Source organism: Sander vitreus, chromosome 1 (assembly GCF_031162955.1).
Source record: "Sander vitreus isolate 19-12246 chromosome 1, sanVit1, whole genome shotgun sequence".
Classification (NCBI taxonomy): domain Eukaryota; kingdom Metazoa; phylum Chordata; class Actinopteri; order Perciformes; family Percidae; genus Sander; species Sander vitreus.
The window spans coordinates 53,541-80,500 of NC_135855.1; the positions used below are offsets into that span (position 1 = coordinate 53,541).

The 26,960-nt window shown below is 40.5% G+C and overlaps 1 protein-coding gene across 1 annotated transcript in view; it reads left to right on the top strand.

Annotated features, from left to right (window-relative positions):
• The window catches only part of mapk8ip1b (mitogen-activated protein kinase 8 interacting protein 1b), a 62,017-nt gene that overhangs the window by 20,825 nt on the left and 14,232 nt on the right, over window positions 1-26,960 (top strand). The window contains exons 3-4 of the mRNA XM_078256376.1: window positions 13,483-13,740; window positions 23,880-23,961. Coding sequence (XP_078112502.1) covers window positions 13,483-13,740; window positions 23,880-23,961 — 340 coding nt within the window. The remainder of the gene's footprint in view (window positions 1-13,482; window positions 13,741-23,879; window positions 23,962-26,960) is intronic.

A 26,960-nucleotide genomic window follows, 5' to 3' on the forward strand; every position in this document is an offset into this window, starting at 1 on the left:
AAGAGGAGCTGCTGATTATGTGCCAAAATCCCTCTAATTATTTTAATTAACCATTACCAGATTATAAAGTTTTGTAGAAGGTATTTTTGAAAGAGGCTACAATTTTAAGATTATTGATTTTTTTTTTAAAGGTGCAATATGTAATACTGACAGCTAGTGTTTAAAATAGTTACTGCAGTACAAATTTAAAATACTGGAGAGAGTCGTCTCCCCCGCCCCCTCCTCCCCAGACTCGAAGTTCACGGAGTTTGCCAGGCTGAGACCGCAGCATCCATAGTCTCGCTTTGCCAGACCCTCCTCCAAAGGGCGCTGAAGGAGCATCCACGACAACACTGCTAGACGCTTGTCTCACATAGCCAGACATTACTCCACAGCACAGCGGGGTAGCTAACGTTAGATGCTGGCTATATTGACAGTTATAAAAGCCATAAAAGGCGGGCCTTACCCAACTGACAGGCACACTTTTTCAGCTTAGAATTAAGATAGGAATCGCTAAAAACACAACAACCTCGCCGTCCTCTCCATCCGACGGACAGACACACTTTGTCTTAGAATTACAGCAACAATCGCTAAACACACTGCAAACTCACGGCCCTCTCTTCCCGATTTACAGCCCCCCTCTCTTGATTTAAAATAACTCACCTTTGCCGGCTACGGGTGCTGAATAGGGTACACGTTGTAAACAGCCGTGGCCCGCTTGTCTGGTCCTCCGGTAACGTTAGCAGGGTTAGCATGGCGCCGTTAGCCAGGACCAGTCGGGATGACTTTACTGGCCGTGTCTCAATTGTTTTTGCGAGTAACCAACTCGGGTACTCAAGCTATATAATTCAATGTGAGTACACAAATGTTGAAATGACAAAATGTAATTAATCAGCCTGAAGCTAATGCTAATGTTACCTGTTCAGGAGGAAATTAGCCAACTCGGCGTCCTTTTGGGCTCTAAGCTGTCTCCATCTTTCAAATACATCTCCAATATTTACCCGGGGTTTGTTACATCTCTGGTCACGCAACTGTTAGAAACATGCCAGGTTTTTTTATGTCATGTAGAATTTATCTCCATTGATCTTGTTGGTTTGAGTGCTGCTTTCATGGCTGTCCTAACGTTACAGCTGTAGCGCGCTGGGTTTACGTTTTTACAGGTATATCTGGCAACCTGTCCTGGCTGACAAACTGGGCAGTTGACAACACACAGGCCAAAACTCAAACACACATTCAGTCACGGAACGGAGATTTCAAAAGGAGAAAATACTGGCATTGTTGAAAAGATAGTATTTCAACTTAGCATGTTTCCTTAATATCTGATGACATATTGGGGTCATTTTTGGATTTATTAGAGTAAATATATTACATATTGGACCTTTAAATCCCATTTCATCCCATTTACGCTAATAATAATTTTCCTGATTTAAAAAAAACTAAAGGTGCTCAGTTCATAAAGTTGTAAGTGGCATTTTGTCCTGAACAGCTGCTGCATTCAGCTTCCTGCCAGCAGAGGAAAGAGGCCAGAGGCAGAGGGCCTGATAGACGGTGACAGAACCGCTCTGTAAAAACCTTGAGTCTGATCACATACGATTGGCCCGTCGTTGCATCCTGGTTATCTGAATAATTCACTCTGAGCTGTTTACTGTTTGTTTCAGTCTTCTAAGACTTTGCTAAAGTGGAGACTTTTTTTGGAAAAGAAAGTTTTGGGCGCCACAGACCCACTTTTCAAATTTTAGTGGCATAGAAAATAGAAATGAGTGTCATTAATGAAAACTGGAGCGAGTGTGAAGTGCTACTGTGAGAGAGGGAGATGTGGGGTGGTACAGAGAGAAAATAAGCAGAGGTAAATGTATTATTCTGTCAGATCTCTCCGGCTCTGTTCCCAGTGAAACCCTCATCACCTCTTCCTCCTCACTTCAGCTCGGCTACTGTAACCAAGGCAACAGAAGGGTCGAGGGGCTTTTTTTCAGTGTTATGCTTATGTATTTGCGTCCCATTCTTGTGAATGCGATATCTCAGGAACACCTTGGGGAATCCCTTCAAATCTTTGCACAAACATCCACTTGGACTCAAGAATGAACTGATTTGAGTTTGGAGGTCAAAGGTTAAGGTCCCTGTGATGTCGTATAGGATAAAACGATGAAGTGATGACATTTTATATAAGGGCAACTGTGACATCATAATGTTCTACAAGAACGCTTGTTCTGGCCATTATTCAGCGCCATACTCAGGAACAAAAGGGGAGACATTTGGTCGGATACTGAATTGGTAACACTAATCTTAAAATTGTGTTGATTGTGTAGCTCTTTTGTGCTGCCGAGTTGATAAAGATGTGTGTGAAGCATCCAGGTTTCACCCAAAAAATGCACTTAATACCTAGAGATGCTAGATACATCAATATGGCTCGATATATTGATTCAATCCTCAACAATCCAATATTATCGATGCAAAGTTAAAATATTGATTCATATTGTCATCTTTAAGATGCGCCTTTATTTTGAAATTCACACTTTATATTTATGCTTTTTATTAAAAAGAGTAGTTTGTTTTTAATTTAAATGTCTGGAAGAGCTCAGTAATGAAATTATCAAACAATCTTTTTTGTTGCTTTTTGTAAATATATATAAATACAACTGATTGTGTTAAATGGACTTATGTATCGTCTCATATTTGTCACAGGCCCTGAATTGAATCAAATCAAAGTCGTATCTTGGCAGACTTGTGATATCATTAAATATTGCATTGTTGTCCTAAGAATCAATAAAATATTGTACCGTGATATAACGTGTGATTTACACCCCTATGTATACCTTTTATTAAACTGCTTCAAAGTATTCCCTACATATTATATGAGTCTGGACAGACATGGATGTAAACTGCAACTTGACTGGAGGCATACAAGGCAAGGCGGTAATTCTAGTTTCTTCTGTGACTCCTATTTGACTGTTTCAGTGAGGCGGTGACCTGACAGATGTGGAAATCGCTATAACAGATTGCTGGGAATATTTTAAGGTTGAAAAGCCATTTATCTCTCTCTCTATGCTTTTTCATGTCTTCCTAGCTAATTATATCCCTGATAGTTGAATGTGAGAGCTCTATGCTGGAGGTTTGTGTGTGTGTGTGTGTGTGTGTGTGTGTGTGTGTGTGTGTGTGTGTGTGTGTGTGTGTGTGTTTAGATTGATGACTCAACCCCTTGCAGGGGCCTCACACAGATCAGAATCTAAAATGGCTCCTTGACAGGCAAACATTAGAGCGTTCTGACAGCAGCAACAACAACAACAACAAACGACACGTCATTGAGTGTTGTCACTCTCAGCACATGAAACAAACTGTTTGGCTTCTGTGTATGTAGAGAGTGTATAGGGAACATTTCAGCTAAGGGGTTTGTAGGGAACGAGCAGGCTTGGTTGCTCTCATCCCATCTGTCAGTCTCATGTCATTTTGCCTGTTTGAGTGTGGATTGTCTTTCTATGTTAGTTTTGTTGTCCAAAACGCACAGTCGTATGCTCTCACTATGCCTGGAGCTGCACAGACAAGGTTGAAGGAGGCCATTGTGAAAAAACAGTGTTAAATATAACACAACAAATCCAATGAGTGATGACAAATGAAAAGAGGATGACCATACCAAAAAAATGTACTAGACGAAAACAGTTTTCAAGTAGGCTGCATGAGGATTATTACAGGAAGAAAACAGCATGGTTTTAGTTGATTCATTGATTTTTATTCGCTTCCACTGTAGCAGGGGAATCTGCCTACACTGACACCGGAAAGCTCATAGTCACACTGGGACTCTTGATGAATCATTACAGATAACATTGAAACATTTTCAACATCTAAATATGTTCTTGGAAATGTGTAATAATATTTGTTGAGTTAGGACCAGAGAAATGATTAGGCATCTTTATTACACATAGGTCCACAAAGATGTGATAAAGGTATAGCAGTCAGACAGAATCCCCTGATCCAGCATCCTTAAGGTCATGGTGATGATGACAGTGGTGAAGGGTAACGCAATAGTCTGGAAGATAAAATGACACAAGGAAGTTTTTAAATACCATCATCCTGTCACCCATTGGCTCAAACAATGCCAGCAGACAGACGATTGGCCAGACAAAGGGCTTGTGTATTCGGACAGTTTAGGAAAGCAGAAGTGCCGGAGATGAAGATTAGAGAGAAATGGTGCAAATTCACCAGTAGAAAAATGAAGGCAGAATGAGAGAGAAAAGATCTTCCTTGTTAAATTGTCAGTAAAGCTTTATTAAGAGTTTGTGGACAGAGCTATGTTGTCGGACTCGGCCCAGAAAAGGGTTTTCAAAAGATTTTACTTTTGTTCTTTCTTTTGTATTGTTATTTAGGCAGGTTTGTAGAAGGGGATGTTTTTTTTTGTTTTGTTTTTGGGTGATGCCCTACTGATCATGTTTGTGTATGTGTGTGATCTTGGCTTAGTGGTGATGGTTCTTTAGTAATGTCTAGGTTGGGAGCTCCTCCTGAACTGCATATATAAAACTGAAGGGAGCTGTTTTTTAGCAAACAAGCTCTGATAAACCCACTCAAAAGTTGGCTACCAAACCAAAGCTACAAGTAAAGTGAATATTGGAGTTGGATTCATAAGGTGGACACAACACACAACCATCAGTAGTTTCTATTCTTAAAGTTGAGATTGTCATGCAAATTCAAGTTTGCATGAAAATTTACAGAAGTTACTCTCACATTGTTTGGAAATGGGAAATAGAGCTGAGGACCAGTTAATGAATCAGCTGGGTAACAGACGTTTTTTCAGCTTCTGTCATATTGCAGCTGTGATCACAGACCTTAGAGACAGCTTTATCTTTGTTTTCCATTTAAAAGTGCACAGTGTTTAATGGAGGTGCGGCCCATTTATAAATGTATGAGGAGGCACTGCAGGACGTTGGGGGTTTGTTAGCACTTTATGCAGAGCCCTCAGTCACTGTATGTACACACCGAGTGGTGACCTCATGAGTGAGCTCATCACCACAGGGGAGTTTCAGGATACATCTTGTCTCATTAATAATGAACGGTCACATGGAAGGAGCTTCACCCCCCTCCCATACAGTGGTGTCAGCCTCAGTGGGGAGGTGTGTGTGTGTGTGTGTGTGTGTGTGTGTGTGTGTGTCCAGGGTTTATAGGGAGGGTCAGACGGTGTGTCCAAACTGATGCAGACATTTTATAAATGTTGTTACAGGTTAAACTGGATTCCAATTTTCTAATATTTTCTTCTTCTGTGCATCCCTGCCATCCTTCATTCTGCCACCTTTGACTAACCTGTGGCTTTTTTCGATGCAAAAATATTGACAAGAAAGTGTGTTTCGGAGCTCAAGAAGTTGGCCCCCATTTCATGGAAACGCGTGTTCTAGTTCCTGGCCCTCAAATACTATAGAGAAATGTCCAAGGATCACACACCACCACACATTTATAAACGGACAACATTTAGATCCGAACAGGATCTTCCTCAGTAGGATGCTTTCTTCACTATAGTATTTTGCCAAAGGCAGCTCTTCTGACACACCTGTTTCCACAAGAGTGCTTATTGTCTAAATCTTTTTTAGCTCCTGCCCCCCAGAAAAAAAAGTCCCTGCACCCAAGGAAGTACTTCCCAGTAACTGTCAAGTCAGGAGTCTGCAGAACTAAACATTGTAAACTAATACCCCTTTTTCACTGCAGGAATTTAACTGCAGTACCTTTTTTCCGCAGCGCTGTGGAGATAGGTCTAGCAAGCGAGACTAAAAGGAACTTAACGTGCATCTCGAAAGTAAGAAGCAGTTTCTAAATGTCTTTGTAGCCCCAAAATGTCAGAGTTAGCTGTGCTGAACTTTACTGGCTGGTCGAACACATACCTCAGTGATGCAACAGCTTGTGTACAGGATTCATTCACAAAGTAAGCCAGCATGATTTCTAGTAGTGTCAATGTGAAGACTAGGACTTGGAATATTATGTGAATTCTATTGGAATAAAGGAAAATTAGCAGTCAAAACACCAAGAAAGATTGTCTGAGATTCAACATAGCTTTATTTGCTAATTGTTAACTTACTTCTACAGACTGAGAGAAATTGCCTGAAAACACTACTGAGGCAGGCAGATGTCTCGCCTTTCTAGCATTTTCCATTTCCATTTCCATGTCTTTAAACCGCATGTCAAACATCCATTAGAATATCACAGTATCACAACAATACATTACAAAAAAGAAAAAAAAGAGGAAGAGAAAGAGAAAATTAGCTTCTCAAACAAAGCTGTTGCTCCTGATCAGTCTACATTTACATCATCTTTGCAGCTCCTGGTGGAGCTCCTGTGGTGGAAACACAAACATGAACGTGCTAAAGGGACTTTTATTTCTGGAGTTTAATTCCTAGTTGAAAGGCTGATTTGTGGTGGACGGAAGCTCCAAACAACAGAGAGAAAAAGATTTCCAAATGGATCTGAATTAGTGTGCACATGGCCGTAGTTATGAAGGGCTTATGTGGAGCAGCTCAAGTTCAGAATGAAGTATAAAGTGATTTGGTGTTCCTCAGAGACATAAAATGACAACATGCATTATCACAACCACTCTGTGTGTGTGTGTGTGTGTGTGTGTGTGTGTGTGTGTGTGTGTGTGTGTGTGTGTGTGTGTGTGTGTGTGTGAGAAAGGAGAGGAGAGAGTGCTTCCATTCATGTGTGCAGGGGGGATTGGAAAAAGTCATATGTCGGGGATGGGGTCAGATAGAATGGGCGGTAACATTAAATGACAAACACACGCATTACCACAATGTTGTATCTACAACCAGAGAGAGACAGAGAGAAAGGGAGAGGCCAGCAAAACACTTACAAGAGTAGAGCGAGACCTATTTCCATGGCAACAGTGTTTCTCTCACCTACCCCATGTGTCAGAGCTGAAATTACATGCAATACAGTGTAGGCACACACACACACACACACACACACTGCCCTTATGGATACTGTTCACGTTGTATCATCCACACATGGTAAGAGGATGCTGCCTCATCAACACAAACAGAAACAAGAGAAGCCCTTTGTGTCTCTGGTCCTGTTTAGAGCATCATCCACTATCATATCGTTGCTATTTACTGATAGTCAGCTGTTTTCTACATATTCACACTGTTTACTGGGAGGGATCAGTTTGATAAGCAGCCATATTAAACACTTTTATTGACCATTTAAATGCCATTGGAGTGAAGGGACTTTTGTCTATGTCGTGGTTAGCATGGTGCATTTAAAGCTGTAATGATTTATTTATTTACATTTTTTGGCACATTCAAAGGCAGTGGAACAAGTTGAAACACTTTGACATATCACCATTTGAATTGTTATGGTTATGTGTTGGCAAACAATTTAAAAAAAAAAATATCAACATTAGAATTCATTTGGACTCATTTTTGTCCACCTGGTGAATTTAAGACCAGTGTTCTTTCTCCTTTTAACTCCTGAGAAAAATATATGGGTTTGTCACTTCAAGTTGCCCATTTCATGGTAGTTATTTTATCCTCTGTTAAAAAATAATGCAGCTTTAAGAGTTAATCAGGATGCAGTGGGTCACAATGTTGTTTCATATTCAAAGTAACAAAAAGTCCCAGATTTTTCATATTTAAAAAGCATCTCTAGATGTTAGTAATATTGCACAATTATGGAGAAAAGAGTCCATTTATTTCATTAACAGCAGAGTAAAACCAAAACGGCAAAGGAATATGATGTCCCGTTTGCATCTACTTAAGATCTTAAGGTCTTTTTGGACTTTTCTGTTTATTTATTTATTGTAAACTGCATTGATTGTATTGGTTCTTGCTGTTTTACTACTGGATAGACCTCACCGGCAGGTTTTGGATAATTTAGCATTTTCAGCCCTTTTTTGCACATCCTTTGAGTCTTATGTTGTTTTATTTGACTTGTTGGTGTGTGATTGCTCTGCTTGGGCTGCTATGATTGGACGAGAGCCGAGCATCACTGTAGCTTTGGAGCAGCAGCATCTCCCTCAGCCTCCTCATCGTCACTGAGCCCCTTGTCTCCTAGCAACAGGGGCCGGGGCTCTCTTTAAGGGGCCAGTCATAATCTGAGGTCATAAAACATTAGAGGGAGAGTATAAGCCCACTGCATTAGCAGGCATTGGTCATCAGTAGGTGAAAAGGTGAACAGGTGGAGATTGGGGAGAGAAGAAAAAGAGAAAAATTATGTCAGGAGAGTGGCTGCACTGTGATTACAGACAGACCGGGGTGTGAAGTGACTGAGCTGAAAATACAGGAGGGTTGATAGGATCATCTTCTGACAGCTCATCAGATAGGGCAGTGATTTATGGGTTCTTATAGGATGGATGGATGGAATAGATGGCTGGATAAGTAGACTATATACATTATTGGATGGATGGATGGATAGACAGACGGTGGATGCATGATGGATGGATGATGTAAGGATAGATGGATGATTAATACAGTCAGGTCCATAAATATTGGGACACCGACACAATTCTAATCTTTTTGGCTCTATACACCACCACAATGGAGTTGAAATGAAACGAACAAAATGTGCTTTAACTGCAGACTTTCAGCTTTAATTTGAGGGTATTTACATCCAAATCAGGTGAACGGTGTAGGAATTACAACAGTTTGTATATGTGCCTCCCACTTTCTAAGGGACCAAAAGTAATGGGACAATTGGCTGCTCAGCTGTTCCATGGCCAGGTGTGTGTTATTCCCTCATTATCCCATTTACAAGGAGCAGATAAAAGGTCCAGAGTTCATTTCAAGTGTGCTATTTGCATTTGGAATCTGTTGCTGTCAACTCTCAATATGAGATCCAAAGAGCTGTCACTATCAGTGAAGCAAGCCATCATTAGGCTGAAAAATCTAAACAAACCCATCAGAGAGATAGCAAAAACATTAGGTGTGGCCAAATCAACTGTCTGGAACATTCTTAAAAAGAAAGAACGCACCGGTGAGCTCAGCAACACCAAAAGACCCGGAAGACCACGGAAAACAACTGTGGTGGATGACCAAAGAATACTTTCCCTGGTGAAGAAAACACCCTTCACAACAGTTGGCCAGATCAAGAACACTCTCCAGGAGGTAGGTGTATGTGTGTCAAAGTCAACAATCAGAGAAGACTTCACCAGAGTGAATACAGAGGCTTCACTACAAGATGTAAACCATTGGTGAGCCTCAAAAACAGGAAGCCCAGATTAGAGTTTGCCAAACAACATCTAAAAAAGCCTTCACATTTCTGGAACAACATCCTATGGACAGATGAGACAAAGATCAACTTGTACCAGAGTGATGGGAAGAGAAGAGTATGGAGAAGGAAAGGAACTGCTCATGATCCAAAGCATACCACCTCATCAGTGAAGTATGGTGGTGGTAGTGTCATGGCGTGGGCATGTATGGCTGCCAATGGAACTGGTTCTCTTGTATTTATTGATGATGTGACTGCTGACAAAAGCAGCAGGATGAATTCTGAAGTGTTTCGGGCAATAGTATCTGCTCATATTCAGCCAAATGCTTCAGAACTCATTGGACGGTGCTTCACAGTGCAGATGGACAATGACCCGAAGCATACTGCGAAAGCAACCAAAGAGTTTTTTAAGGGAAAGAAGTGGAATGTTATGCAATGGCCAAGTCAATCACCTGACCTGAATCCGATTGAGCATGCATTTCACTTGCTGAAGACAAAACTGAAGGAAAATGCCCCAAGAACAAGCAGGAACTGAAGACAGTTGCAGTAGAGGCCTGGCAGAGCATCACCAGGGATGAAACCCAGCGTCTGGTGATGTCTATGCGTTCCAGACTTCAGGCTGTAATTGATTGCAAAGGATTTGCAACCAAGTATTAAAAAGTGAAAGTTTGATTTATGATTGTTAATCTGTCCCATTACTTTTGGTCCCTTAAAAAGTGGGAGGCACATATACAAACTGTTGTAATTCCTACACCGTTCACCTGATTTGGATGTAAATACCCTCAAATTAAAGCTGAAAGTCTGCAGTTAAAGCACATCTTGTTCGTTTCATTTCAACTCCATTGTGGTGGTGTATAGAGCCAAAAAGATTAGAATTGTGTCGATGTCCCAATATTTATGGACCTGACTGTATATGTAAATGGATGGATTAAGATGGATGGATGGATGGATGGATGGATGCACAGATTTGTGCATAGGTGGATGGATGAATAGGATTGGCTGAATGGATGGATGGACAAATGGATATTTAGAAATGAGCAACAAATCAATATTATCATTCAGCCTTGTAATTGTTAAAGGAACACGCCGACTTTGGGACTTTAGCTTATTCACCCAGAGTTAGATAAGTCCATACATACCCTTCTCATCTCCATGCGTGTTGTAACTCTGTCTGAAGCACCCACCGCTAGCCTAGCTTAGCACAGATCCTGGAGGTAACCGGTTCCAAGTAGTCTACTGTTCCCAATAAATGACAAAATATCTCCAACATGTTCCTATTTACATGTTGTGATTTGTATAGTCACAGCGTGTACAAATAACAAGGTCACATGAGACACAGCCATCTTCTAACCGTATACAAACTGGGAACTATATTCTCAGAAAGGCGAAGCACTGCTACTTCTGATACTTGAGCGGAGTGATTTGCTTGCAGCAAGCCCCATGGTGAGGAGCAGAGAGTAGCAGTGCTTCGCCTTCTGAGAATATAGTTCCCAGTTTGTATACGGTTGTGAAAGGTGCTATACAAATACACTTTACTTACTTACTTACTAACTTAATGTCATAACATACTGTATCAATACAGTATAGAGATAATGCTACTTAATGTTGTGTAATTCATTTAGAGTATGCCATCAATTTATTCTGGGTTATGGGTTTTGGGTTATGGTTTTGGAGTGTTGATATATTTGGATTACACTTGACCATTTTTGTGCAAATTTAGCAATTTTCATTAAGTTACACACAGAATGTAAGTCATATCAGGGGGAAAATACTCTCCAACTGTAGTAAGCTGTCAAGTGACACTTAAATCAGACTGATGAAATATATTTCATCTTTAAGTCAAAGTGTCTCTAACCTGATGCATAATTCTGTGAGATTTTATTTAATTTTACATTCTGCTTGTGTTGTAGTTCTTATTAGGTTGACAGCCTAAAAATGTGGTGATGTGCGTGTGCATATGTGTGTGGCCAGTACTGTAGCTGCATGTTTGTGTGTTGTGTGCGATGTGGAGCAAAGAGGGAGTTAAAGACTGTAATAGGCTTAACAGTGGCTTTGGTGTCTGTGTCAAAGCATCTACATCACATCTACCGACAGGAGGAGTTACCATGTGCTGTGTGTAGCTGTAGAGCTAGTGATGCTAAGTGAAGCAGACTGTGCTGTCCCAGTGCCCTCTGACTTACGTCTCCCATATGACGCTTGTGTTTGTCACTTTCTTTGATAAAAGACAGTCAAAGTGAATCTCATCACAAAATGTACTGCTCTGATCTGTTTGAGTTTTTGGACGACAAGTTGCCTTGTGGAATATGTGAAAGCAATCGAGCCAAGCAGAGCTTTGTAAAAAGGACTGAGAATGGAGACTTCATATTACTGGGCCAGAGCTTAGAAACAAACAAACCTGCTACTGTAGCAAGAAATAGCTACTGCAGCTTCCATTTTAAATGAAAGTAATGTCAATGGTTTGGCTACGTCAGTCACTACTACCCCCTGTGTGATTATCTGACTTAGTGAGAACTCCAAAAAAAAAAATAGAACTGCAAGCAGTTATGACGGGGTCCAAGCCTCCCCGGTGCAAGTCCCCCCTGGCGCAACTCGCCCCTGATGACCCGTGGAGCCCACGAAAGCGGAGTACGCAAAAGCGGAACCAAAAGCACGACGGAGGTGAGGTAAATGTCAGGAAATTTTACTAAGTGCGAGCTCCAAAGTCTGTAATGAATTGCAATAGCAAATTTCCCATTCATTGAGTAAAAAACACTTCTACCTCAATTATAGCACCCCCTAAAGGCCAATCATCACCAAATCTGGTTTAGAGCCTCAGAGTGGCATGTCGAACAATATTCCCAAGGTTTGTGTTGATAGCATTTACTGTGGCAGAGATATTGCAATTGCAAATTTCCCATTTAAATGCATTGTTATTTGCCAAAACGTGTCTACCTCGATCATAGAGCCCCCTAATGGCCGAGCTTCACCAAATTTGGTAGAGAACATCGGAGTTGGACGTTGAACAATAATACCAAGTGTTGCGCTGATACCTATTAATTTGGCCGAGATACGCTAAAGTTCGTGTTTTGTTGCTAGCTACGAAAATTAGTTTGGTTGTAAATTGCGCATAGTTTAACGTAGCAAAATTCTTTTGATAACTTTTGGTCAGGTCCCTCGGGAGATGCAGTTTGTCAAGTTTTGTGCAGCTCGGTCGCATGGCCTAGGAGGAGTTCGAAAAAGTTGGTTTCACACATATTGTGAAAAAACTTTTTAGCGGAAATGGGCGTGGCCTATATCATCAGATTCATCTCGATTCAAGGAACACGTGGATGTAAGGTTTTCTAATGTGCGATATGTAATGAGTTATAGGCAGAAACATGTTTGACGTCATAGCGCCACCTCATGGTCCACGTGTAATTTTTGGTATGTGAGGTCCATGAACCATTGTACATCTGCCCTGTAAATGTTGCTCACATTAGTGTAAGTGGTGAATCCAAACCTGGGTCCCATAGGACACGCCCATTTTGACGAATCAGTACACCACTGTAGGCATGGCCTAAAGAGTGAGATGGTACCCCTCCAAATTTCGTAGCAATAATATTCGTAAAATGTGTGGGGGAGCCTCATTGATAGCATTTAATTTGGTCGAGATATGGCAAAGTTCATGTTTTCATAGCTAGCTACACACATTTGTTTGTGCGTAATTTGTGCAATTTTTAACCGATAAAAATTATGTCAGGTCGGTCTGGAGATGCTACCTACCAAGTTTCGTGCAGATCGGTCGCACGGTCTAAGAGGATAAAAAAAAAAAAGGTTTATAATAAATCACGATTTTTTTTGTGCATTAAAAGTTTAGGCAGAAATGAGTGTGGCCTATATCAGGAGATTCAGCTGGATTCAGAGAATGCGTGGCTATGAGTGCTTAATATTTTTTATGTGCGATGTACTGTTTGGGAGTTATAGGGCCAAGCGTGGTTTTTTCTGCTATAGCGCCACCTAGTGGTGGAAGTGGGTGAATTTTTGTGTCCGAGGTCCTTGCAGGGATCTGGACCAGTCCTGAAAATGAAATGAAAACAACCTGTGAATAGCCTAGTGATTTGCAGAGCAGAAGGAGTTTTCATTCTCACTTCATTATTTTAGGTAAATGTTGTCATGTGGAGAACCTGATGCTGGAATTAGTCTCTGTCTCTGCTTTCTGCTCAGTGTTGGCACTGAGAGTGTTACAGGCAGAAGACAGAGCAGCCTCTAATTGGCTGGCTCAATCTCCTCATCCCATCCTCTCTCTCTCGCTCTCTCTCTCTCTCTCTATCTCGCCCTCAACTGACGGCGTGTTTCCTCCAATCCCTGCAGGACCATGTGAGGCGAGGAACCAATAGCATGTCGGGGAGGGCAGAGCTGGGTGCCGTCGGCCAATTTCAGGCAGAGATGCTGCATTTGGAACTCATCGACGGTGCTGACGGTTACCACAGTGAGAAAGAGTCCTCGAAGGCATCCGCCATCGCACCACTGCCAATCACCAAGGACCCTGCAGCACCTGTTACCATGGATACCTACCGGCCCAAGAGACCCACAACCCTTAACCTCTTCCCGATTGTGCCGCGCACACAGGTAGAGCCTGTATTAACCTTATTCTCACACACACACTTTGTGGCAGATGACTAAGTATTGATCATTAAGCAGGGGGACTTTCAGAGACGATTTTTGTCTGGGTTCCTCCTCAAACACAAATATGACATTTAATAATGTGAAATAGGAATGAAAACCTGCATGACATCATCTTTGGATTCACTACAATTGTTTCTCTGACAGGATGTGTTTTCTGGACATGAACAATAGCCTCAATTGTCAAGACACAGTGATTTTTTTTTTTCCCATGGTGCCCGTCTCTGTTTGTTTTTGAATGCTGCTAGAGCTCGTGACTGTGTGTGTGTATTCTTGTACTTGAATCTTTCTGAGGACCAATTCCAGCTTAAACCTCAAACATTTTCTCTTCAAAGGGCTAAGATTAGTTTTAGCTTAAGGTTAGGAGCTACAGAATATATGGTATAATCACAAGTACAACCTTATAAACGTGTGTGTGTGTGTGTGTGTGTGTGTGTGTGTGTGTGTGTGTGTGTGTGTGTGTGTGTCTGCGTGTGTGTGCGCGCGTGTGTGTGTGCGTGAGACGCTGAAAGTATACGCAAGTGTTGATCAATGTCTGTTGATCTCATGTATGTCTGTCCACTTTCTGTTCATACAGCAGAGCTCTGGTCCATGTTTTCCTTCACTAAATGGACACACTAGTGTGTGTGTGTGTGTGTGTGTGTGTGTGTGTGTGTGTGTGTGTGTGTGAGTGTGTGAGTGTGTGAGCATGTGTGTACACAAGTGCTTTCTGATATACATATTCACTGTTGAAAAATAGAACACTTTTATGATGTGACCGATATGGTTAAGGTTTCGTTCAGGTTAGGCACAAAAACATCTTGTTCAAGTTTAGGGAAAGATCATGTTTGGGTTAAAATTACTACTTTGTTCGGGGGCCCGTTTCACAAAAGCAGAATATATAAATCCAGGATAACCGATAAAGCCAGGCTTGACCTATTCTAATCTGTGCATCCTGGCTTGGTGCGTTTCACGAAGGCCAAGCCAGGCTGAGGAGGAGAGACTAGGTCGAATCAGGCTGAGGAGGAGTGACTAGGTGGAATCAGGCTGAGGAGGAGTGACTAGGTCGAGTCAGGCTGAGGAGGAGAGACTAGGTTGAGCCAGGCTGAGGAGGAGCAACTAGGTCGAGTCAGGCTGAGGAGGAGAGACTAGGTTGAGCCAGGCTGAGGAGGAGTGACTAGGTGGAATCAGGCTGAGGAGGAGAGACTAGGTGGAATCAGGCTGAGGAGGAGAGACTAGGTGGAATCAGGCTGAGGAGGAGAGACTAGGTGGAATCAGGCTGAGGAGGAGAGACTAGGTGGAATCAGGCTGAGGAGGAGTGACTAGGTGGAATCAGGCTGAGGAGGAGTGACTAGGTCGAGTCAGGCTGAGGAGGAGAGACTAGGTTGAGCCAGGCTGAGGAGGAGCAACTAGGTCGAGTCAGGCTGAGGAGGAGAGACTAGGTCGAGTCAGGCTGAGGAGGAGTGACTAGGTGGAATCAGGCTGAGGAGGAGAGACTAGGTGGAATCAGGCTGAGGAGGAGAGACTAGGTGGAATCAGGCTGAGGAGGAGAGACTAGGTGGAATCAGGCTGAGGAGGAGAGACTAGGTGGAATCAGGCTGAGGAGGAGAGACTAGGCTGAGGAGGAGTGACTAGGTGGAATCAGGCTGAGGAGGAGTGACTAGGTGGAATCAGGCTGAGGAGGAGAGACTAGGTGGAATCAGGCTGAGGAGGAGAGACTAGGTGGAATCAGGCTGAGGAGGAGTGACTAGGTGGAATCAGGCTGAGGAGGAGCGACTAGGTTGAGCCAGGCTGAAGTAATTCAAAGACCGCGAGGTCGATCACAGATTTACTGATGCCAAAATGGAGAATACGCATTGTACGTACTTTATACAGAGTGAGCAGCAGCTTCTTGTGGAAGTACGATGAAACACATTATTTGTATAAAAAGAAAAGAAACACAGCCGCTGTAAGGAAACAGCTAGAGAAAGCGGGGCATATGATCACGGACCGACCGAGTAAGTATAGCCTAAATATATACATTAACTGACCACTGCTCTGAATTGAAACCGTCGTAATCATTCCATTCAAGGATTAGGCTACTAATCATTTGCACGAATTAACAGTTGTACTCTTTGCCTTAAGAGTAAGCAAAAGATAATGTTACTCAGGAAATTTATCATGAAGATCAATTTTCTACAATGCTAGAATATGATGCGTAAATATCTCTTTCACTCTGTTCCTCCCATTTCTCATGGGCTAAAATATAAATTTCCTAAATCATATTAACTTCCACTGCTTGCTTTTAATGCAAAGTGTACAACTGTTCATTTTTGCAAATGACAGTGACTCATTGAATGGTTTCAGTTAAGAGCAGTAGTTCATAAATGTATATTTTTAGTCTGTCCGCTAGCCTATTATCTGCCACGCTTTTTCTCACGTTTCTTTTATTTTTTATAGAGGAGTTTCCTTCTCTACATATTATATGATTTGCTCCCTTGTATATATGGACATAGAAAATAAAGACACTGAAGAAATTGGAATAAAATCTAGAAACTATAAAGATAATTAAGTGATAAATTCCATACACACTGTAAACATGAATGGAACAGAGTATATTCATCAGTTATTTCCCCCCCAGTAAAATATAAGGTCAAAAACCATTGGGGTGTCCTCCCCCTGTTGTTACATGAATCTCCAGTAACCCACATCACTAGATAGTTACTGGTCCAGTGAACTAAGACTATCATTTGGAAGGATTGTACTATTAGGATAGGTTCTTTAAAATGTACAATCCTCCCAAATTATAGTCCCAGTTTACTGGACAACACACATTGTGTGCTAAGAATGCCAAATACAACGCACATGGAAGCGGAACAAACATGATCCTTATTGTTAAAGAATTTTTTAAAAATTAATCAACTAAAATAATTCCAGGTGCATTGGTCAACTATAGAAATGTACAGCGTTGTCTGTATCGCCCTTAGTAACAGACTTCATTTAAAACCCATTTGAAATGTTATCAGCCTTTTCTAATTATCTCAACAACTGTCATAATATATTCATCAAACTTCTAACAACAATATGAACAGCAGTCTTCATACAGCAATATAACAGTAACAATGACTGTCACATGAATAATTCAAAAAAAAAAAATAATGGTCACAACTTTAAATAATAACTTAAATGAACAGCAATATACACGTGTTGTATTTTAATCCAGGCTGATAACAATAAAGTAAAACCACTGCTGGGTGATCAGAAAAGGCTCCAGGATTAAATCAATCCTGGCTGTTAGCCTGGACAGGAGAAGGCTAGCTGTTAGCCTGGCTGTTAGCCTGGTCGGGAGCAGGCTAGCTGTTAGCCTGGCTGTTAGCCTGGTCAAGAGCACTACTGCATAACGTAGTGTTTTTCCTTCATTCGTTAACCAGCTAGTGGCTACCTTGGTCTGTCTGCCTGTTTGATGCTTGGAACTTGGTCAAAACACCTGCTGCTGCTGAAAATGAGGTTGATGAGAGAAGTGAGAGTACCATACAGTAGTCTCGCTTTGCCAGACCCTCCTCCAAAGCGTGCTGAAGAAGGGTCTGGCTACTCCACATAACATTCAGAGATGGGAGGAAATCATGCTCTGGTTTAATGGCATTTCTTTAAACCAATCAGAATCGTCATGGGCGGCGCTAAACTCTGCACAGAGCCGCTGTAAAATAGTCGTGCGAGAGAAAACTCAGATTGGACAGATAGTCTAGCTAGCTGTCTGGATGTCAATCCCGGAAGTGGAACGTCAAGTATATAGTCTAACCATACAGTAAATGCTGTAAAACCAAAACCATGCACTAAAACGGGCTAAAAAGCTTTGCCAGGTTTGGTAAAAATGTAAATGCCTGTATGGTGATACTTTTGTTATGCAATGTATACATTATTGTATGGTGTGTTTGCCTACAGTATGACTCATACACACACTCCCCCACAGTGCAGGCTGTCAACATGATCAACCAAGCAGCTCTATATTTGTCTGTGCTTTGTTCTTTGCTCAGTTTCCATTAGGTAGAAACAAGCCTACTGTTCTTGCTGGTGTGTGTGTGTGTGTGTGTGTGTGTGTGTGTGTGTGTGTGTGTGTGTGTGTATGTGTGTGTGTGTGTGTGTGTGTGTGTGAGTGTGAGCTGTCAGAACTGGAAAGTACAAAGGGAAATAATTGCTCTGAAATGTTTTTCTTCTTTGGAAGTCTTGCTGTCTCCTAGGTCGGACATTGTTCATTCTCTTCATACAGCAGCTAGAAAACCAAACCTGGTTTAACATATTTCAATGTTAAATGGGTGAAGGTTTCTTGAAAGTTGTCTTAGCATGAACTTTGAAGACATTAAGCAGCCGACAACATCTTGTTAACGTAACATCCATCAGCATTTTGATTTCTGGACTTTTGGTGTAGCTTAGCCATATTAACGGATGATGTCTTTGTAATGAATGTGTCTGTTTAATATGAGGATCTAGCAGTTTGCTGTGTTCATCTCTAATTAATTAGCTTTAATTTATCACTCACAGGCTCAAAAGCTCAAGGTAATCGGACCCCCTGGTTGTCAGAAAAGCCTTTTGTTCAAACTGCTGTGAACCTTTATGGACATTTTGCATTTGATTCAGGAATCGTAACTGGCTAAAAAATGCGATCAACTATACTTTAACATGTTATGTATAAAATTAGGATAGTCTCGATTGGAAACATTGTGTTGTGTTTTGTGAGTTTGATGGATAAAACCTATGTATTTGTTCTGCTGCATTACAATGGAATAATGATCTCATAAATCTTAAATTGATAACATCAGACAGCATTTTCAAAGTGTCCTTGAAAAAATGGTTTATCAGTAGTTTGTAGCCTCTTTTTTTTAGAACTTGGACCACATAACTCTAGCCATACCACCTTCTACCAGAATGCCTTTTGACAACCCCAAGGATGGGTAGCAAGTTTTTTTTTTCAAATCAAGAAAATATTGGGCAGAAAAATTTGATTAAATAAAAGTTTGACAAGATCTTTGTACTACTAAACACACACCTGATGACAGATCTGCACAATACATCTGCATTGCATTCTGGTCTATTTCTTGCTCCTCTGGGTGTAGAAAGTGGTCTCTCTGTTTACTCATCTTGCATGGATTTCTCACATAAGCAAAGGAAGTTCATTTCCCTTTCAGCCTGACACGTTCACAGCTGTATTACCTGCTTTTCAAAAATCCACCTCTCCATGTCTTAAATATATAGACAAAATGTACAGATTTGGAAGACATTATGGCTATATATGATACGAAATAACTCACCCTTACATAGGGCCTGAATTGTGCAGCACATCACCAAAATAGGTTTATAACAAATATAAATGTTTCATGGTGGATTGTGTTTATCCAGCACACCTTTAGTTGAAACACTATGACAACAGCTCTACCAGCTCCAGCTGACAGTAAAAGCTTTAGTCAGGCGGCACAGACAAAACTCAAATGAGCGCTGATGATCTGCAGACAGTTCTTCTCAGAGTACTGTAAAAAGAGACTAGAGAGAGAGAGAGACCGCACACTGGGTGACTGTTTCCAGGTCAGTGGATCTGTAAAAATGCAAAATATGCAATTAGCTCTGCATCATTTGACAGCGAGTGACAGAATCCCGTGGTCGAGGAAAAGCAGTTCTGAACACTGATCAGGGTTAGAGCAGCGGGGCTTCACCCAATCAGCAGAACACCTCAGACCTTTTGCAAAATGAAACACTCTTGCAAAAACTATACACTAATTTATAAAAAGCATATTTTGTTACCATATGAAACACACATTTCATATGACTTAGTTCAGTTTGAACCAGTTACACACTGCTGTTGCTGACCTAAAACACTTTTAGCAATTCTACTTCTCAGTGATTATCACAGGCGATATCCTCATTGGCAAGACAACGTGGGAAGAACCGTCTTGAATGTCGAATCCAGCCTTGCACAGCTGCAAGTCGACCTGTTCACAGGCGTCCTCCATGGCCTGAATGAGGGGTACCTCTTCCTCTACCTCCTTCTCCCTTACCTGCTGCATTTGTATAATGCTTAAACCTGATTGGTGTGTCTACAATTAAGCAATCATGTGTTTGCGTACCTGATGGCTGTGTTTAACAGATCGGCTCATAGGTGTGGTCATGTGACAGTCAAGGTATAATCGTTAACGAAAACGAACAAAATAACGAAAACTAGGTGGGAAAAAACATTGTCGTTAACTGAAATAAAAATAAAAAGGAGGCATTACAAAAAAATTATAACTAAACTAAAACTATAATGTCTGTTTGCAAAACCAACTAAAATAAAATAAAATTATCGAGTAAATGTCATTAGTTTTTGTCTTTGTCGATGTCTTTCATAGAGAAAATAACGTTATATATTTCTGACCGTGACATTTCCCGTAGACATGTATAGTTTCCAACTGGGAACACAGAAATCCCGACATTTCATGTCAAATTGAACACAACATAGTCCGTGCCCCTCACCTGGCATCATGGCGGTACCGAAAGTCGGAAGAAAGCGGCAGAGTCCTATTTGATTATGACTGTGTCAGATAAAAGCAAGTGCCTTGCAGTGGAAGGTGGTAAAGCATATACAATTTAATACAGGGAAAAATCTGTTTGCAAATCTAACCCTAACCCGAATTTGAAAGTACATTTAAGAAGCGCACACAAGCTAGGAGGCTAACCTAGCTTACCTTAACAAGGTAAAGGAGAACGCAAAGCCTCCCTCCTCCGAAACAGAAGCTAACCTCGGTAACGTTACGGGCATGGATGTATGGATACAGGGCATGGATGTATGGGTACAGGGCATGGATGTATGGGTACAGGGTATGGATGTATGGGTACAGGGCATGGATGTATGGGTACAGGGCATGGATGTATGGGTACAGGGCACGGATGTATGGGTACAGGGCATGGATGTATGGATACAGGGCATGGATGTATGGGTACAGAGCATGGATGTATGGATACAGGGCCAGGCAGCATGACAGCGACAACAGCAGGACAGAGAACACTACAGGAAGGCTTTCACCGGCAACCCGATAGCTGCTGGTTAGTACATACGCAGGAACACCAAAAGCGGAAGGAAGCGTGGGTTAATATGTGGATTAATACTGGGATGTCTACACAACTGTGTGAGTCGACTGACTGAAAAAAAGTTTGCCACTTTACTCAAACCAAAGTTGAAAACACCTGTTCATGTCTTTAGGTTTTTTCCTGGAACACATCACTTACACATTTTGAACTTCCTGCGGCGTCTTGTGTAGACTGTTTACATATTTATGACCATATGTAGGCTACATGTTATGTACTGGTGTTATTGTTGAATACATTCTGAATACATATTTCTAAAATTGTATGATGTTTTTGTTAAGTTATTATTACACAATACTTTTTCAATCCCCGAGAAATAACCCATATTACAAAAAAAGACAAACTAAAACTAAGCATTTTCAAAAAATAAAAAAATTAACTAGCGAACCCACTTTAAAAACAAATTAAAACTAAACTGAATTTGAAAACAAAAAGTCAAAACGAAATAACAATAAAAACTAATGAAAAATGCAAAACTATCAGTCAGTGCTTTGGAATTGCAAGGAAGTGACATCATGATATCCTTCTGTGTCTAATGTCTACAAGTGTGTTTAGTGTTTTGTAAAAAGTGTGAGGCTGACATTGTGCTGATAGTGGTGCACATCTGGGCCAATGTTCCTTGAGTGTGAGGTTTTGATAATTGTATACTTTTGATTTCAGTGTGTGAGCAATCGGCAAAAAGTGTAAGGCTCAAACTGTCATTAGGCACTAAAACACTCTTTTTAGGTTAGTTGGTAAGAATAGTTTTGTTTTACAAATGCAAACTTTCTCTAAAGAGTAACTAAAAAGAAGCTCAGCCACAGTATTAAAAAAACAAAAACAAGGAAACCACAAAATGTTAGAAAAATGAAGACATATGTATAGTATAATGAGCTCTTGCAGAAACGGGGGCAGGTTTATTTAACAGAGGGACTCATCTGAAGCAGCTTGAGTGAAATGATTCAGACAGAAAAACAGAACAGACATCCATCTAAGGAGGGATTCCTCCATCTTAATCCAATGTATCGGAGTAAAAGTATTAAACTCATCGAAAATATGTACTCAAGTAAAAGTGGAAATAGGAGAAAAATAATACTCCAGTAGAGTACAGATACAGCCTTTTAGTACTTAAGTACAGTAGTGAAGTAGTTCTACTTTGTTACTGTACATCTCTGCTTAGAAGTTGTGTTGCACACAGCCAAACTAAGTCATGTGTTATCAGAGTCACTTCCATATAGCTATTAAATCACACACACTCACACCATATCTGAGTCACTGCCCTGAGCAATGCTCTTTTTATCACTATAGTTAAACACACCTTTGCTTCTCAGATCAATGCTGCTGTCACCCACCTGCTGATTCACTCGCTACCACAGCAACAGCTCTGTCTCTACCCGGTACACATAGATGGGAAGTGAGTCATGTGTGGTGGTGGGTGGACAGAGGAGGAGGGTACGATCTAATTTTAGGTGACACATCAACATCACAGGAGTTTCCAGTTCTTCTTCCATCTGTTAAAATCTCCCTTTACCATCTCTGTCTCTTATCTGGAGCCGGGTATCAAACCTCAGTACTCTTCTGGTAGGCCTGTATCACTGAGTCACAAAAAGTAGATTTGTAAGATTTGTAATCTTTGACAGCTTGTTTTTTAAACAATTTGTGAACCACACAATTGACATATCACACTTTAAATTAATATGGCAAACAGTCGCTTTTTTACACATCCAGCATTGACGGAGCAATATTAGCATTCATTTAGAGTCATGTCTGTGTCTACCTGATGAATTTAACATGCACTCTCTTTAAGCTCTTGTTTTTGGTCTCTACCAACTCCTGAGAAAGATATTCCAATCCTGAACTAGTTTTACCAATAAGTCAGTAAGTTGGTGCTTTGTTTATACTGAAAACACAATGTTTTCTCATTTTTATTTGATGAATTATTATACAAATATCGGTTATAGCCCCTTTTCAAATGTTTTTTGTTTTTAGATGTTTGCTCTTCTACCAGTGTTGTGTGTTTGTCCTAATGTGAGAATTTGTGATGAGAATGTTTTGGTAACTCAAAGCAATTTAATATGGTAGTATACATGTATAAAAGTATTAGTAAAAGTAGTATTCCGCTGCCCTTTTGGGTCAAGTCTATTGCACGTCTGATTGGGTGTGGTCAGAACAGAGCACACTGTTGCACTTGTAACCGCACTCAACAGGGATGTCAGTGCATACTAAACACTCCCTGCTGTAAACTTTTACATCAAGCAGCAAGGTGAGAAGTTAAACCAGTGAAGGCCAGCAAAAAGCAGATTTTCAATTGGTGCTCTTTAAATAACATTCAATTATTCCACTCTTCATTCATTTTACTTGACAGCCATTGTCTTTTTCTGGGTAAAAAATGCAATTTTCTTTCTTTCTAATATGTTTATAAACATGAGTATGAAGGAGATGAAACAGTTCTGAGGCAAACAAAAAAGAAAATAAAGTTGTTTTTTTTTAAATTGGCTGACCTGACTAGAATAGTCTAGATGACTAGATAGAAACATACATATGAGAAGTATCATGGTTTCTAGAAAAGGCTCTCGTCCATCTATCAACAATTCCCCCAAAACAGCTTAAAGAGGCTCCCACTGTGTGTGTGTGTGTGTGTGTGTGTGTGTGTGTGTGTGTGTGTGTGTGTGTGTGTGTGTGTGTGTGTGTGTGTTCCCAGTAGCTCTGGTAAAAGGTCTGGTTCCCTTTAAATGCTCCGAGCACAGACAAAAGAATCCCTGCCCATTCAACGGAATAAAAGAGGTGTGTGTGTGTGTGTGTGTGTGTGTGTGTGTGTGTGTGTGTGTGTGTGTGTGTGTGTGTGTGTGTGTGTGTGTGTGTGTGTGTGTGTGTGAGAGAGAGACAAAAAGTTGTGTACATTGAGTTTCTGGATCCAGAACTCAGTTACTAAACCTCTCACTCTCTTCCCTTCTCATCCTCTCTGTACTCTCCATTGGTTTTTCTTTCTCACTATTTCCTTTTTCTTCTATTCCTCTTGTTCTGCATTTCCACAGGACACATTAAACAACAACTCCTTTGGGAAGAAATACAGTTGGCAAGAGAAGGTTTCAGGCTCGTCCTCGCCTCTTAAAACAGGTGAGCTTTTCTTTCCCACCAGATCTTCACACCATGAAGCTCATATTTTAGTTTAACCGTCTGAATTTCCTTGTTTAGTTGATGATAACTGGGATATGCAGACCAGAATGCTGTCCCCGATCATATTTTTCCTTAGGCTACTAACAAAGCAGATGTACGCGTTTGTGATTTGCATTGAGTCTGGCAGGTTGTGTGGTTAAGGCTTGGATTAGCTATGCTAAGCTAAGTGAGCTAATGCTATATACTTTGTCTGGTGTGTTAGCCAGCTCTGGGCTTATTTTAGCTGGGGAGCTGTCATTGCTCATTGCTACAGCTCTTTTCAGAGCACCATGTGAGGCGAGACTAACCAAACTCCCTGCCAACAACTCACTACTGATGGAAAAAGTATATGACTTGTTACCTCAATCATTTAAAAAAATAGAGAAAAAGATCTGGCTAAATCACCTTTCTGGGTAAATCAAAGTCTTTCATGCATTATTCAACCCATGTTGGCAGAATACAGAATAGAAGCATTCATGCATTATTCTGAGATGAGATGATTACCCCATTGCTAGCCTTGTGTTAACACCAAATGAATTAAAATTAAGTCATGCAAAACGGAAATTAGTTGTAATGTTTGTCTCCCTCTCAAAATAAAATAGAATAAAAACAGTGTGCAGCTCATTTTTGTTATTTAAATTAAATATAGAGTTAATTTAGGATTGTATTTAGATGCAACTGCCAGCGATGGGGGCGTTGCAGCCATTTTGCCATTTGATATCTCCGACTCAGAACTACAACTAGAAGGCTGACGGAAACAGTTTTGATCATTTGGTTTATAGTCTGTACAATATGATGTGGTGGCTGCACTAGAATGGTCTGTCCAATGTTGCTCAATAAAATCAAGATATCAGCAGCATTTCCACCAAGAAAAGCTTTGACCTTTTTTCTAAAGAAAGTTAAAGGTACAATATGTAACTTTTCTGCATTCAAATGTCTAAAAACGACCATACCTATGTTATATATTTTTTGAGTTGTGTAGTTACACTATTCTAAATGTTTCAATCAAATGGCAAACCCAGAGAAATCTGTTATTTTATTTTCAGACACGTCACGTTTCATTTAGTCGCCCGTCAGTGGCGTCATATAACCTTTCACCATCTAGTTACTCGTAACTTCTGCCAAAACATAGGCACCCAGATACCCAGATTGTAAATCATACAATGTCACAGAAAAAAATACTTGTGACACTGCTTTTTCTGCCAAAAGGCATCATTTTGTGTTTAATAACATGTCACTTTGCAACACCGTAATACAGCAGAAACCTTATTTATTGATACATATCAATATTAATCCAGCTTAATGTTACTACAATGTATGTGCTGGTTGACAAGTAGCTAACGTTAATGCTAGCTAATGCTTGGTGGATAACATTATAGGGTTACAACATTGTTCATCACACTCATAAAGTTATTAGTAATATGATTGTTTTGACCATGGATAAAAGCAGCACTGCGCTAACCCACGAATAAATTCACTATTAACTTTAACGTTAGCTGTATAGACAGACGATTAATCTAATGCTAATTTAGCCAGCTAGCACACCCTGCTCTGCCTGCCTCACTCCCCCGGCACAAAGAGACTTCATTCGGGATGATAGCTGACAATACAGCCGGGACATGTAGCAATAGCTAGTTACACACATAGGCCTACTGCTCACAACATAATGGGGTATCTCAGTTAATATTCATGAATTTTCTTGGTATGTAGCCTACATATCTAAGAAATAATAGGCTATTAAAAGACATTCCCAACGTGCAGGACCAACTTTATCTTTCAGAATTAAAGCATTCTTTTGGAAAATACACCCACTGAACCTGTCAAAAACATTGTGAAAAGGTATTTTTCATTGCATGGCACTAAACGAATTATTTGGAACTGCTGCTACAGGCTTGAACTAAAGTTATGGTAACACTACATTAATTATGAATTCATGAATTAATTCATGATTTGTGCATTACTTCATTCCTTTATAGCTTATGAATCATCAGGAATTGACATGAGTTCATAGCCTCTCATTCATGACCTCATGCATGAACAACACATCAACTAAAGCATTAGGTAAGGTGGCATATCAGAATTTGCGCAGTGATGACCACATTTTTTTGCAGAAAAAATAATAATCATGATAATGCTTAATAAATCATAATTCATAATGATGTGCCCACATTAATGCTTTAGTTGTGGTGTTCATGTATGAGGTCACGAATGACAGACTATGAACACGTCAATTCCTGATGATTCATGGGATATTAAGGAATGCAGTAATACGTAAATCATTAATTACATAATGCATAATAATACACAGCCTACATCAATTCATTAATGCATTAATTCATGATAATTCATGTACTCTTACCGTAAAGTGTTACCGGTGTTATTCTAAGCAACAACACACACACAAATGTAATCTCATTTGATAGAGCAGATAGCTTCCCTATTGGAAACATTCATTCTGTATATTTGTTAGAGGAGTGAATTTGCTCAAGAATCAATGTGTTGGCTGAAAGCCTACTGTGAAATTATGCACAGGTGTCAGCAAAATTGGCCCGTGTGACGAGTGTGTGCTTCACATTTACAGCAGGGCAGTGGAGCGGCTGTGGGTTGACTCTCCACGGTTCTCATGGGCTTTATTTAAGTCCTAACGTGAAAAAAGCTTAATGTGGTTTAATGTACCTAAACAACGATCAGTGATCACCAAATTTTTCTCTCATATTGCTCCTCATAACCACTGAAAACTATCAAAAAATCTAACCCAAAGTCAAATTATTATGGATGTTATCTGACATTAAGCGTTTCTAGGAAAAAGCTTAACATGGTTTATGTACCTAAACAACGAGTTAAGCTTTTTCACATTTTAGAATGTCCCGATTTCCAACCAGCGCTCATCCGCTGGCTTTCCAGCAGACCTGGAGGGACTGGTTCAAACGAGACAGAAAAGAAGAGGCGTTGCAACAATG